The sequence below is a fragment of the Schistocerca americana genome, chromosome 8, assembly GCF_021461395.2.
Source record: "Schistocerca americana isolate TAMUIC-IGC-003095 chromosome 8, iqSchAmer2.1, whole genome shotgun sequence".
In the NCBI taxonomy this organism is placed as follows: Eukaryota; Metazoa; Arthropoda; class Insecta; order Orthoptera; family Acrididae; genus Schistocerca; species Schistocerca americana.
Genome location: NC_060126.1, coordinates 238,943,427 through 238,959,752, shown reverse-complemented (window position 1 = coordinate 238,959,752; position 16,326 = coordinate 238,943,427). Strand labels below are relative to the sequence as shown.

Below are 16,326 nucleotides of genomic sequence, written 5' to 3'. Positions count from 1 at the left end.
CTGAAACTCTGTACAACCTCTGGTTCTTTCAGTTCATCCAGGTCCCATCTCCTTAAATTCCCACCTTTTTGCAGTTCCTTCAGTTTTAATCTACAATTCATAACCAATAGATTGTGGTCAGAGTCCACATCTTCCCCTGGAAATGTCTTAAAATTTAAAACCTGGTTCCTAAATCTCTGTCATACCATTATATATTAATTGATGAAAGGAGAAAATACAAAAATGTAGTAAATGAAGCAGGCAAAAGGGAATACAAAGATCTCAAAAATGAGATCAACAGGAAGTGCTAAATGGCTAAGCAGGGATGGCTAGAGGACAAATGTAAGGATGTAGAGGCTTATCTCACTAGGGGTAAGATAGATACTGCCTACAGGAATATTAGAGAGACCTTTGGAGAAAAGAGAGCCACTTGTGTGAATATCAAGAGCTCAGATGGAAACCCAGTTCTAAGCAAAGAAGGGAAAGCAGAAAGGTGGACGGAGTATATAGAAGGTCTATACAAGGGCGATGTACTTGAGGACAATATTTTGGAAATGGAAGAGGATGTAGATGTAGATGAATATGAAATGGGAGATACGATACTGCGTGAAGAGTTTGACAGAGCACTGAAAGACCTGAGTCGAAACAAGGCCCCGGGAGTAGACAACATTCCATTGGAACTACTGACGGCCTTGGGAGAGCCAGTTCTGAAAAAACTCTACCACCTGGTGAGCAAGATGTATGAGACAGGCGAAATACCCTCAGACTTCAAGAAGAAAATAATAATTCCAATCCCAAAGAAAGCAGGTGTTGACAGTTGTGAAAATTACCGACTATCGGTTTAATAAGTCACAGCTGCAAAATACTAATGCGAATTCTTTACAGACGAATGGAAAAACTGGTAGAAGCCGACCTCGATGGAGATCAGTTTGGATTCCGCAGAAATGATGGAACACATGAGGCAATACTGACCCTACGACTTATCTTAGAAAATAGATTAAGGAAAGGCAAACCTACAATTCTAGCATTTGTAGACTTAGAGAAAGCTTTTGACATGCTGACTGGAATACTCTCTTTCAAATTCTATAGGTGGCAGGGGTAAAATACAGGGAGCGAAAGGCTAGTTACAATTTGTACAGAAACCAGATGGCAGTTATAAGAGTCGAGGGGCATGAAAGGGAAGCAGTGGTTGGGAAGGGAGTGAGACAGGGTTGTAGCCTATCCCCGATGTTATTGAATCTGTATACTGAGCAAGCAGTAAAGGAAACAAAAGAAAAATTTGGAGTAGGTATTAAAATCCATGGAGAAGAAATAGAAACGTTGAGGTTCGCCGATGACATTGTAATTCTGTCAGAGACAGCAAAGGACTTGAAAGAGCAGTTGAACGGAATGGACATTGTCTTGAAAGGAGGATATTAGATGAACATCAACAAAAGCAAAACGAGGATAATGGAATGTAGACGAATTAAATCGGGTAATGCTGAGGGAATTAGATTAGGAAATGACACTTAACAGTAGTAAAGGAGTTTTGCTATTTGGGGAGCAAAATAACTGATGATGGTCGAAGTAGAGAGGATATAAAATGTAGACTGGCAATGGGAAGGAAAGCATTTCTGAAGAAGAGAAATTTGTTAACATCGAGTATAGATTTAAGTGTCAGGAAGTCATTTCTGAAAGTATTTATTTGGAGTGTAGCCATGTATGGAAGTGAAACAAGGACGATAAATAGTTTGGACAAGAAGAGAATAGAAGCTTTCAAAATGTGGTGCTACAGAAGAATGCTGAAGATTAGATGGGTAGATCACATAACTAATGAGGAGGTATTGAATAGAATTGGGGAGAAGAGGAGTTTATGGCACAGCTTGACAAGAAGAAGGGACCGGTTGGTAGGACATGTTCTGAGGCATCAAGGGATCACCAATTTAGCATTGGAGGGCAGTGTGGAGGGTAAAAATGGTAGAGGGAGACCAAGAGATGAATACACTAAGCAGATTCAGTAGGATGTAGGTTGCAGTAAGTACTGGGAGATGAAGAAGTTTGCACAGGATAGAGTAGTATGGAGAGCTGCATCAAACCAGTCTAAGGACTGAAGACAACAACAACAACATCTTAAATTACTCTACAATTGCCAAGCCTCTGAGTGATATACTGAGGCATAATCAAAAATAGGTGTTTGAAGGAAAGCAGAGGCAAGAATTTAAGACACTATGTGATGTTTTTTCATCAGATTCAGTTTTAAAAATCAACAACCCAAAATGCAAAACTGTACTACATCAAGATGCAGGCAAAGAATGTTTCAGAGCCTTTTTATTACAAAAATCTCCAGATGATGACAAGTTCCATTCAGTCTCCTATATGAGTGAAAAAACACCACCACCACAAGAGGAAAAATACAGAAGTTACAAGCTTGAAGTTGTGCCTATTGTCCATGCTACTCTGGGTGTATATACTAGGAATATGTTTTTAAATTGAATGGACTGTGGTGGATTCCAAAAGATTATGTATGAGAAGGACCTGTCACCAAGATGAGCAAAATAGGCTTTAGTCTTGGAAGAGCATACCTACACCATCCAACACAAATATGGCACTAGGATAAGTATGTAGATGTTTTATGTCATTGTGTGAATGTACTGTTTGGTTTTGCAGATGGTTTAATTGCTAGAATCAAGAAAGCTCAAGGAAGGATCATAACTTGGCAGCAATCAAGAGCATTGTCAAAGAATTGTCTTATGAAAAATTTTTAATGAGAGTTGGAATTCTTTTAAAGTTCTGTGATGGAAGAGTTTTAGTATTATATGCATTATGCAGTGTAAAATGGTTAAGCTTGTGCATAACAAAGGACATACACAGTTAAGGGAACTGAAGAGGAAATAAAACAAGGTTATTATATACCTGATTTGACTGACAAGGTGAAAAGAATGATCTCCAGTTGTGTAAAATGTTTAATTGTGAATAAGAAATCAGGTAACAAGGAAAATTTATTTCATCCCTTATTCAAAGAAAGTGCACTATTATATATTTATCACATGGATTGTATTGGACCACTTCAGTCAATTCACATTCTGAGCATTATGGACACATACCAAGTTTGCTCGGTTATATACTGTAAACACTACAAAATCAACAGATGCAATTAGTAAGGTGGAATTACAGCAAGGTAATTTTTGGAATCTAAGTAATTACCGATAGAGGGCTTCCTTTACTTCTCAAAGATTCAAGGAGTACTACTTTACAGAAGTAATTGAGCACATTTTAATAATGACAGGACTCCTTAGAGCCAATGGACAGATTGAGAGAATTAGTTCCACTTAGGCTCTGATAATTGATATGCTTAATGGGGATAATGCCAATGACTGGCATAAGGTGGTACCGTCAGTCCAAAGGGCCGCAAATTCAACGTGCCACAGAAGCTTTGGGAAAACACCATTTCACTTTTGATAGGAATTAAGATGCACTCACAGACTGATCTTCACGTCACAATTTTATTTGAAGAGCATAATTATTAATTCATTTGAAGAAAGATGCAAAAAACTAAAGGAAACTGTAAGCTACAAATCAGCAAGTTGCGAGAAGAAAACCACGCTAGCTTCTACAGAGGCTGGAAGAAAGCCTTCAGGTACAAAGCTGATGACCTAGTGATAGTAAAACGACCTGATGGCAATAAAAGGAGCACACACTGGGCCAAAATTAAAGCTGAAGGTTAAGAATCTAGGCCCCTATTGAGTAACAAACATTAAAACAAATGATACCTATGGTGTGTGGTGAGAAGGTGGTAACCATGAGGGTCTCAGGACTCCCTCCGTGTTCAATATTAGAGTTTGTAACTGTGAGAATAGTAAGTAGTTCTGCATGAAAGTCAAATGATTGAGGCATATATGATCAAAGTTTTCATTTACCTTTGACAAATCTCCAGTGTGTCCTTCACCAAAAGTGCAACAATCATCCAGGCGATAACTCACCCCACACTTTTACAAGCATGTCTGTGTTCAGCACTGATGCTGTGCAGTACTGGATTCAGTCTTCTGACAGTTAAGTGTTGTCTTGGCCATTGAATGTTTATATAGTGTAAACAGTAGCCATATGTAATTTTTGGTCAGGTATATGAAACAATTTTGCTGTTGTAGCTGATGGGGATAATGGTGGTGGTGGTGGTAACCTGGAGTTGTTGGTAGGGTGAGGCACATACACAGGGTCGTAAGAATTCTGAAAGACACATTTGGTGAGTTCAGGTGATCTTGGAGGCCAGTGTAGTGTGAAATCTGTGCACTCCTTATGGCTGCTTTGAGCTGTAGGAGGCACAGTGCTGTATTCTCAATGAAAATTGTGCCACACCTGTTGAAACAGACAATTCAAAATGTCTGTTATTGCTATGTTATTTCCTTGTTGATAGAGAGAGCTGCTCAGAATGACATCAAATTTAAACGGAATGTTATCGAAGAAGAACAAATTTTTAAGGAAACAAAAAAAATTTAACAAAAATTTTCCCACTAAATTATGCTGTAAGAGTCATAATGTAAATGGGTTCGGCTGTAAATGACAGATGAATCGCAATACAATGTCTGTGTTGAAAGTTGTACATTAAACCAACCATGCTGTGTAATTTGCACTCATGCACAAGTTTGGCATTCAACAGTTATGACACTGTTAGCCCACCCACCTTGGCAAGGTTGTACCACATCGGATGGGAAAAATGGGTTTAGATTGTCCTGAGACCAATAACCACAAAAAAGCAACAAATGAAATGGGTTTTTAATTGTTGTGAAACTGGCACAAGATGTGTTTGGTATGCTGTCCACCGTTTTCTGCCACAAGTCGAAATTGAGAAACAAAATGTTATACAACAGATTGGAGTGTCTCAGGGGTCAAGTTCAGAATGTATTTGCACAGTGTGTGCCTTCAAATCATCAGTAAACAGAGCACTGAACACAGCATCTTCCAGATAGCCCCGCAGCCAGAAGTCACAGAGATTAAGTTAAGTTTATCTGGAGAGTGAGGCTGTAGGGAAATGACAGCTGATAATTCTAGCATTTTGAAAATGCCTCGGCAGTAGTTGCTGTATTAACTGTGCAATATGTGGCGGAGTGCCATCTTTCAGAAAAATGGTTCTACCCACACATCCAAGCTGTTGAGGGGTTGGAATGATGTTGGTAACGCAAAATATTCACATAGCAATTACGAGTGACATTGTAAGTAACAGGACTCACAGGATCTATCTCCTCAAAAAAATATTGTTGTACGATAAATAATGCCATCAACCTACACCAAATAATTACCTTTGCAGAATGAAGCTGTAACGATTGATGTGCAAGTGAATTTTCTGTGGCACATATTATGCAGTATTGTGGATTACCATATCCTTGGAGATAGAAATAGGCTTCGTCTGTCCACAGAATGTTCTGTTGCTATTCATTGTCCACTTCCATGAGAGCAATAAATTATAGAGCAGACATTTGTCTTACTGGCAGGTCAGCATGAAGCAACTCCTAGACATGGGTAATTTTGTACGGATAACAATGCAGAATGTTTTGTAAAATTTTATTCGCTATTCTCATAGGCATGTTCATAGTTCCGGCAGTTCCCTGTGCACTGCATGTTTGCACATCACCTCTTGATCCCTAATGACATCGAATCAAGTGCTTTCCTCCCTCTGCCACATTGCACTTTGAAAGAACATGTCTTTTTGAATTTTGTGGTTGTTTTCTCCAGACCCTTAGCATACATCTGACCAACACCCTGTTTCATACCCTTGAATATCCAGAACTTCTGTAGGGCTACTGGTGCATGGTCACTCCTCTTGTAAAAAGAGCATTACCAGCAGTGCGCAATTCTGCATTGAGATAGTCATGTCAAGTGTCTCAGAAGCAAACAGGGGAACAGCTGCGTACCCTGTCTCTTTTATTTAATTGCTGCTTATAGTGCCATCTAGGGATCAAATTGATGTTAATTTTTTTGTTTCCACAATGTTTCCCCCTTCTTTGATGATATTCCATTCAAATTTGATGCCATTCTGAGAAGTGGTTCTTTTTTTACAGTGTTTTGAAATTGGAACCTAAATTGTAACCATCCTATACATTGTTACTTAGTGTTCTATTGACATGTTTGTTGCAGTGCTGATTGCTACATTGTCTTTATAAATCATATGTACTCTATCAGAAAGTATCAAACACTCACACACACACACACACACACACACACACACACACACACACACACACACCCCAGAGAGAGAGAGAGAGAGAGAGAGAGAGAGAGAGAGAGAGAGAGAGAGAATGAGAGAGAGAGAGAATATTACAGTACTGGAATTTCACACCCTTACAATAACTACTGGCCATCTGTTCTGTCTCACTGTAATTTTATAAATCGGGTTCTCTTAATTACTGATATATATTTGATCTCACTAAAATTGTTTATGCAAGAAAAGCAAATACTCTTAAATTTTAAAGCGTAAGAAATAAACACTTACGAAAGCAACACAGAATGACAGGAGATTAGTAATGATGCAGGTCTAGCTACCAGACCTTGGTGAAATGGGCAGAATTCCATAGTGGCCAGATACAAAACACATCAGAGAGCATAATCATATTGGAAAAAGCTCCACGCACATGTGGATGCATGTCAGAAGATTTTGGGTAATGACTGACAGTGGATGTGTGAAGTAGCATGCATGCTTTATAATTATGTGTGAAGGAAAGACATAACCATTGGAGAAACAGTGAAATGAGTGATGCTAGAGGTACCAACTCAAAATTATCAAAAGCAGGACAGTATCTCACAAGAAGCAGGACTATTTTTTTTTAAAAAAAGCCTGGAAATTTATATTAGAACAGTATATTGTTTTTATTTTACAAAGTGGGGTAATAAACATGCTCTAATCTCAATATGAGTGGAAAATAATACTCTGAAATTGTGCTGTAGTATTAAACAATGTTATTTAATTGTTACAAATACAATGCAACTGTCTTGAAGTAAGTTTTAGTCTCTTCCAGCTGTGTTTCCTCTGACAGTGTATTTTTCAGTAGAACGCACTACTGGGAGAAGAGTCCAATGTTATGTTGACTAATATAATTACAAACTTCCTCACAAGCCATATCCTAGAAATTGTACTGGACCAGTAAAAATAATTTTACTGAGTCTGTCAACAAACTGGTCCACTGAGCAGCTATGAGAGAAAACGCACGTTCAATAGGAACATTGCTTCCAGGAACTGCAAAAAAAATTGGCAAATTTCCAAAATTTTGGAAAATGTTTCAACATTTTGATGCTTTTTAAACAAAGAATATCACTGTTAGTTTGAGAATTTGCACTGTCTATCTCTGGTATCACTATCTGCCTGAGAAGGCAACAGACTTCTAATTAGTAGGATGCAGTCGTACACAGTGACAGTACTTCTCTAAATTTCTCAGTGAATCAGCACTTCTAAACGTGAAAATCTACAAAAACTTCAACTTCAAATATTCACTAACTAGCTTTTGTCTCAAGGCCATGAAAATATCAAGATAATGCTTGACAAACTGTTACATCTCAAATCGAGATATTGTGTACGTCAAATACGAATGCAGCATTTCACCAATTACTACCAAACCTCATAAAAAAATTATTTAGCTGAGTGTGTGCAGATTATAAGTCAGTACAGGTGTGTTACATTGCAATTTGTTAGATGATGAAATGCAACTTCGTTACAAAAAAGCTGGACTTTCTTAAAAAATAATAAAATACTGACCAGAGATTAAAAAAAAAAAAAAAAAATCAAAAAGTCAGACAGTTGGTCACTTGACATCGCATTTTAAAAAGTGAAGAAGCTAGGTAGATTAAGATGTACAGATATTCACCAGCAAGGTCATGAAATAGAAAGCAGAGTATTTCTTTGGTAATTACTTTAATTAGAGCTTGTTTCTGTGAAGTTCAGTGAAATTGACAATGACCCTAAGAATCTGAGTTCTGACTATCAGGGTGTTACCCTGCATTCACTGTTTCACATGGGATCAACAGGCATTGTTGTGTACTAGGGTATGTCCTGTACTGCTACTTTTCATGGCGTTATCCTGTTCAACAAGTTTCCTCCATTCTGCCCTCTCCAGCACAATTCGTCATCATCATCTAACTCTGAGAGACTTTATATCTTCTTCCACATTGTCTGTCCACCACTTTCATGACATTCCTCTCTGCCTTCTTCCAGTTGGTCTTCATGCAGAACCATTTTTAGGTGTGTGTCCAGTATCCATTGTAGGGACGTGGTCAAGCCAGACTGTTCTCCTACTTTTTATTGCTCTTACAGTTTCAGCTCCTTGCATGAGGTGATCTAGCTCAGTGTTCATTCTAGATCTCCAAAAACCATTGTTATATTTGACTGTGCCATAGATCTTGCACGGAACACTGCATTCAAATATCCTGAGCTGCTTCTCATCAGTAGTTGTTATTGTCCATGTTTCAGAGCCATGGGTTACAACTAGCCTGATCTTGATCTTATAAATTTGAAGTTTCAGTTGTGTATTTAATAACCTAGAGACCAACAATTTCTTAAAAGTATGGAAGCATCTATAACCACTTAGGGTGGTTAATGTTCTGCTAATGTTCAGAATTGAAACCAGCTGCTGGTAGTTTATTCAAGTTATTATTTTCCTTCCTGGTGAAGCTCACTTACTTGGTCTTCATTTCATTACTACTAAGGCCTCTAGGTAATGTGACTTCTTTCAGCTCATATTGTTCTCTCTACTGGAGCTCTTCTACTAATAATTGTTACATCAGGAACATATGCACATATCTAGGTTGATTTTATGCATATGTAACCATATATTTGAAGCTTTTTAATGCTTGCTTTGGGAGTCAGCTTAAAAAGCACTGTAGAGAGGGCATCCCCTTGCCTAACTCCTTTACTAATGCGAAACCATTTACTGAGTTCTCCATTCACTCACACTGCAGCCTTGTACCAGCCATTTTTTTCTTAGATAAGTGTAACATATGTGATATACCAAGCAGTTGCAAATCATTGAGCATTTCTGTCCTATCAAGACTATCAAAGGCGTGCTTGGGTCTACATAGAGGTGGTGGTTGTTGTTGTTGTTGTTGTTGTTGTCTTCAGTCCTGAGACTGGTTTGATGCAGCTCTCCATGCTACTCTATCCTGTGCAAGCTTCTTCATCTCCCAGTACTTACTGCAACCTACATCCTTCTGAATCTGCTTAGTGTATTCATCTCTTGGTCTCCCTCTACCATTTTTACCCTCCACGCTGCCCTCCAATGCTAAATTTGTTATCCCTTGATGCCTCAGAACATGTCCTACCAACCGGTCCCTTCTTCTTGTCAAGTTGTGCCACAAACTCCTCTTCTCCCCAATTCTACTCAATACCTCCTCATTAGTTATGTGATCTACCCATCTAATCTTCAGCATTCTTCTGTAGCACCACATTTCGAAAGCTTCTATTCTCTTCTTGTCCAAACTATTTATCGTCCTTGTTTCACTTCCATACATGGCTACACTCCATACAAATACTTTCAGAAACGACTTCCTGACACTTAAATCTATACTCGATGTTAACAAATTTCTCTTCTTCAGAAATGCTTTCCTTACCATTGCCAGTCTACATTTTATATCCTCTCTACTTCGACCATCATCAGTTATTTTGCTCCCCAAATAGCAATACTCCTTTACTACTGTAAGTGTCTCATTTTCTAATCTAATTCCTTCAGCATCACCCGACTTAATTCGACTACATTCCATTATCTTCGTTTTGCTTTTGTTGATGTTCATCTTATATCCTCCTTTCAAGACACCGTCCATTCCGTTCAACTGCTCTTTCAAGTCCTTTGCTTTCTCTGACAGAATTACAATGTCATCGGCGAACCTCAACGTTTCTATTTCTTCTCCATGGATTTTAATACCTACTCCAAATTTTTCTTTTGTTTCCTTTACTGCTTGCTCAATATACAGATTGAATAACATCGATCGGGGATAGGCTACAACCCTGTCTCACTGCCTTCCCAACCACTGCTTCCCTTTCGTGCCCCTCGACTCTTATAACTGCCATCTGCTTTCTGTACAAATTGTAAATAGCCTTTCGCTCCCTGTATTTTACTCCTGCCACCTTTAGAATTTGAAAAAGAGTATTCCAGTCAACATTGTCAAAAGCTTTCTCTAAGTCTACAAATGCTAGAATTAGGTTTGCCTTTCCTTAATCTATTTTCTAAGATAAGTCGTAGGGTCAGTATTGCCTCACGTGTTCCAACATTTCTGCGGAATCCAAACTGATCTTCACTGAGGTCGGCTTCTACCAGTTTTTCCATTCGTCTGTAAAGAATTCACGTTAGTATTTTGCAGCTGTGACTTATTAAACTGATAGTTCGGTAATTTTCACATCTGTCAACACCTGCTTTCTTTGGGATTGGAATTATTATATTCGTCTTGAAGTCTGATGGTATTTCGCCTGTCTCATACATCTTGCTCACCAGATGGTAGAGTTTTGTCAGAACTGGCTCTCCCAAGGCCGTCAGTAGTTCCAATGGAATGCTGTCTACTCCCGCTGCCTTGTTTCGATTCAGGTCTTTCAGTGCTCTATCAAACTCTTCACACAGTATTGTATCTCCCATTTCATCTTCATGTACATCCTCTTCCATTTCCATTATATTGTCCTCAAGTACATCGCCCTTTTATAGACCCTCTATATACTCCTTCCACCTTTCTACTTTCCCTTCTTTGCTTAGAACTGGGTTTCCATCTGAGCTCTTGATATTCATACAAGTGGTTCTCTTTTCTCCAAAGGTCTCTCTAATTTTCCTGTAGGCAGTATCCATCTTACCCTAGTGAGATAAATCCTTACATTTGTCCTCTAGCCATTCCTGCGTAGCCATTTTACACTTCCTGTCGATTTCATTTTTGAGATGTTTGTATTCCCTTTTGCCTGCTTCATTTACTGTGTTTTTATATTTTCTCCTTTCATCAATTAAATTCAGTATTTCTTGTGTTACCCAATGATTTCTACTAGCCCTCGTCTTTTTACCTACTTGATCCTCTGCTGCCTTCACTACTTCATCCCTCAGAGCTACCCATTCTTCTTCTACTGTATTTCTTTCCCCCATTCCTGTCAATTGTTCCCTTAAGCTCTCCCTGAAACTCTGTACAACCTCCGGTTCTTTCAGTTTATCCAGGTCCCATCTCCTTAAATTCCCACCTTTTTGCAGTTTCTTCAGTTTTAATCTACAGTTCATAACCAATAGATTGTGGTCAGAGTCCACATCTTCCCCTGGAAATGTCTTAAAATTTAAAACCTGGTTCCTAAATCTCTGTCTTACCATTATATAATCTATCTGATACCTTCTAGTATCTCCAGGATTCTTCCATGTATACAGCCTTCTTTTATGATTCTTGAACCAAGTGTTAGCTATACATAGAAGTTATGAAGTTCAATATACTACTCAAATGCTTTTTCGTGTATTTCCCTCAGCACAAATACGTGATCTGTTGTTGACCTATTAGGCCAAAATCCGCACTGACATTGTCCTAGAATCTCTTCTGCATATGGAACTAGCCTGTTGTAGGTAATGCCAGAGGGAATCATATAGGTTACATTCAGCAGGGCAATTCCATGGTAATTCAAGCAAGAAGTCTTGTCTGCTTTCTTATGGATTGGTTGGATTACCCCTAAGATCCACCCTTCGGGGATTCTTTCCTGCTTCTATATCAACTTCATAAGTTTGTGGATTCACTTATGAAGACCAGTTCCCCCATTTTTCAATAGTTCTGCAGTTTTTCCATCAGTTCCTGGGGCTTTGGAGTTTTTTTTAGATAATGCTCTACCTTCTCTAATGTCGGTTCATATATCTCTGGATCTGCAGCGTGACAGAGTGGCTGCACACTCCTAATATGATTGCCCTCCAGAATTCCCTTGAGTATTCTCTCCATCTGTCCAGAAGTCTTGTTTTTATGTCAGCAAATTTCCCTCTTTGTCTTTACATGCTGTTATCTTTGGTCTTTGTTCTTGAGTTCCTTCTTTAATTTTCGTATGAAGTATTCTGCTCTCATTACTTGATAGTGCTCTTCCATCTCCTCTGCCTTTCTCCTTATGGCTTCCTTTTTTTCTGCTACATACCCTTGTTGCTTCTATTCTCTTTTCATTATAAAATGCTTAATTTGATATAGTCTTTCACTGTAAGCACTTAAGTCTTGCTTCCTTTCTCTGTTCCACTGCCTGTCTACATTTATCATAGCAGTCTTCAGTTCTTAGTCTCGGTGTTTCCCTGAGTATTTAATGTGCTGTTGTCAGAATGGCAATTTTGATTGAGTTCCATTCTTTGTCTATATTGTTTTAATAATCTTTTGTTTGTAACCCCTGTCTCAGTCCATTCTGATACTCTTGAACAGTGGACCTATCTTTCAATTGTTCTATATTCCATTTCTTTACTCTGGTACTACTTCCTTTGGCAGCTACAGCAAGTTTCTGCCTCATTTTGCCTCCTGCAAGGTAACTGCCAGAATCTGATTTAGCTCCTCAAAAAGTGCACACATTTCCCTTGCCAGATGCTTGTGTCTTCGGTACCAGTTATGGTCTATTTGATTTGCTTCATTTCTTACTGGTGTTTTCCAAGTCACTTTGTAGACATTTTGCCTCGGGAAATGGATACTCACTACCTTTAACTTGTTGGCAGCGGCAAATTAGGCAACCATCATATTGTTATTACTAGTTTTAACATGCAGACCTTCCTTACTGCACAACATGCTTCTGAGTGTCTCTTCTTTGCAGAGTTTGGCATTATAGTCACCAAGGAGTGTTTTAGAGTCACATCTAGGTATTCTATCCGAAACTTCTTGTAGCTAATTGTAGAAATCTTCTGCCATGTCTTCGTCTGATTCTTCTGTTGATGCATATACATTCATGAAGATCACATTGTGAAGTTTGTCCTTGACACACAGAGGAAATATCAAGACAGTGCTTGACAAACTACAGTACCTCAAATCGAGATCTTGTATCCATCAACTACGATTGCAGCATTTCTCCAGTTACACCCGAACCTCACTAAAAATATATAGCTAAATGTGTGCTGCTTATAATTCAGTCCAATTATGCTACACTGAAATTCATTAGATGATGAAATGCAGCTCTTTTACAAGAAAACTGGACTTCTCGAAAAACCAAAAATTCTGACCAGAAATTTAAAAGGAACATTGAAAAGCTGGACCTGTCCGGAAAAAGCCAGACATTTGGCAACCCTAGGTCTTGTTTCAGAAGGTGAAAAGTCTAGATAGATTAATACATTCACCAGCAAAGTCATGAGATAGAAAGCAAAGTATTACTTTAATAATTATTGTAATTTTTGCAGTTAGAACTGTTTTTGAAGTGCAGTTGAATTGACAATCGAATGATTGATCCTAAGAACCTACAGATGTGAAAATGGTTATCACACCAGTTGTGACTGTCAGGATGTTACACTGTACTCATTTTTTTCATGTGGGATCAACAGGCATTTTCCCACGTTGTTAAGTGAAACAGATAACACAGACTTAAATCATGAAAAATGTTCCCTATTATCCTCCATAATATCGCAGTGTCATTTTCAATGTGACATGCAGAAAATACTAGAGAGATGACATCTGGAGATAATAGAGTACCCCCTCGCCTTGCTACCTGTTTGACGAGCCCTTGTGATTGATTTATATCTAAAAAGGGAAGAACCATTAACGCTTCCAAAAAACATTGCACATTATTTCTACCACAAGTTGCTGTCTTCAATCACTCTATCATCAAATTATATACATTGACATACTGTGCCTGACAATAGTTTGGAAACTTGACTGTAGCAGGAAATTACAGCAAAGAGTGTATTTATTTCACTGAATTGGATGTGTCGGCATTTGTTTTACTGAATGTTGTGTGAAGTGTAATAATAATTATAATATTGTTACATGGCCGGTCTTCATGAAGTGAAACAACTTTAAAAAATTAATTTCAGGAACTGGTTGACATAAATCAGTCGCTGTTGAAAGCTCTTGGAGTATCTCATCCTCGTCTTGATGAAGTTGTGCAGTTAGCTGCAACTGCTGGATTACATGCAAAGCTGACTGGTGCTGGTGGTGGAGGATATGCTTTTGTGTTTTTGTCACCATCAGTAGAAGACAACAGAGTTCAGCTGCTGAAAAGATTACTTGCACAGCATAATTTCCATTACACTGAAACTGGGATTGCAGGTCCAGGTGTTATGCTTCAGGAGGACCAGGGTACTATTTGATATTGTTGCTGTAAAATATTTGTTTCTGTTACTTCAGACTGTCAAAATATTAAATGTGCTTTATGTATAGAAGCAATGTATCATCATTTATCATGTAAATTGGCACCAATCAATCTCATATATGGATTAATATTCAGAATGCTTGCAGTTGACGCAAGTTTTTCATCTAGTAGAAAATCCTCTGTAGATTATCAATTGGAGTCTATAATTTCTATTTTATATACAATATTAGAAAGGAATAAAGAAGTTTGGAATGAAATTTTTTTGTGCTGGCGCAAAATTTGCAGAGAAACGGGTGCTTTTCAAATACATTAATTTATCTGCTCCTCTGATATAACTTATGTCTTATTTTCAAGCAGAATGTCATTTATTTAATTTTATTTAATTTTTTCCAGGTTTTTGTGTTTGAGATAAATCCTAGAAAAATGCTCCTGGCAAAATATCAATGGCAATTTTAATGATATTGATATTAATTTCATGCTAAAATACTTGTGTATTTAATTCTTTGAATAACTTGATGTTTGCATCAAGCAGTTATTTCTTTGCCTTTGATGTGTATTCAGTTTTGTTGTGTTATTTACATAATTATGTACTGGGTATGTATGTGTTTATGTACTGGGCATGTATATGTTTGGCTTTTATCTATGAGCTCACCATTTGAGAATTGTTACATTTATGTTATTTGCAGTATCAGACAAAGAACAAAAAGAAAAATATTTAGCAATAGTTTGAAAAAAAAAAAAATACTTTTATGTGCAAAGCTGAGTGCATGGAGCCAGCTAGAAATCACACTTATTTAGAAAACCTGTTTATGTACCTAATAATCGTGCTACATATAAACAGCATTTATTTTAATTGCATTTTTTCTTTTATACAGTGTACATTTTTTCCTGTAGAAAAGAACAAAATTTTGTGGTATATGATTTGTGTACTATGTTCTATACACAAATCATCAATGTTACTATGTGATGAAAAATGGTTTAATGTATTGTGCCAAATCTGTGTGTTTTTATTGCAGTGCTAGCAGTATGGTGACAAGATCAATTACAGTTTTTTTAATGTAATATTATATGATTAATAGCATTCACAGGATGGCATTAGAAATCTAGCAGTATTTCACTATATTAAATAGAAGAATTGAAGTTTCTTGTAGTAGCATAAAATGCTTGAAGCAAGAATCCCTTCTATCAAATGTTTCCATTTCATTATTCAAGGCAAATTATAAATTTAACTGACACGATTAAAATAAATGACACAAAGTGAAGTACAAAATTTTATTTGTGCTGTGTATAAATTTTACCAATAAACAGGACAGACAAGAAGAGAATAGAAGCTTCTGAATGTTGAAGATGAGATGGGCAGATTAGGTAACTAATGAAGTGGTATTCAATAAGATTGCTTACATTCATGGAGTCATTGAGGGAGGTAGCAAACAATTTTATTATCAAAGCAGATGTTTAAATTGAAACTAGAGTCTGAGTGTACAGAATAAAATTCAACTTTCAGTTTTGAGTGCATACGTATCCCTACCCCTTTGATTATGTGCAAGTAGGTAATGGTCAGTCACATCATTAGTCTCTTGGAACTCTCTCCCCTGTTGTGGTAAATATTCTTCCCATCATCTTAATTATATTAGTGTGTATGCGATAGATGTCCTTCCCACTTCCAATCCATCTTGATATCTAGCAGAGGCTTGCGAAACTTAATGGAGCAATTTATTGCTCATTTCATAAAACTTTTATATTTTCAAATTGCTCCATTTATTGTTCAACTCAAAGAACACTATCAATATCATTGTGGCGTGAAACCTATGAAACTTTCATTATTCAGTTGTGCGTTGTGTTACTAATTTTAATACAAAATTTAGCTAGATAATCTGATCCATGGTCTGAGCAATTGGCACTTCTTCCCAACTTTCCAAAATTTGTCCTCTGTCTTAAGGAATGAATTAAAGGTTCCGAAAGCCAAGATTGGTTCTCAGTAATGTGACCCAGCCATTGTCTCTCATAGTAATTTTATACTTAGCTGTTTATTTGTCCACAGATCTTTGGACAGTAATAGGCATGTCAGCTTAATATCACAATAATTCTTATTAAAAACAATATTATGAAAAGGATAGATTGCTATTCAC

General features: G+C 37.4%; 1 protein-coding gene across 1 annotated transcript in view; it reads left to right on the top strand.

Annotated features, from left to right (window-relative positions):
* Nucleotides 1-14,976, top strand: part of LOC124544722 (mevalonate kinase) — a 31,300-nt gene extending 16,324 nt beyond the window's left edge. The window contains exon 4 of the mRNA XM_047123368.1: nt 13,920-14,976. Within this exon, the coding sequence (XP_046979324.1) occupies nt 13,920-14,195 (276 nt within the window). The 3' untranslated portion in view covers nt 14,196-14,976. The remainder of the gene's footprint in view (nt 1-13,919) is intronic.
* Nucleotides 14,977-16,326: the final 1,350 nt, after the last annotated feature.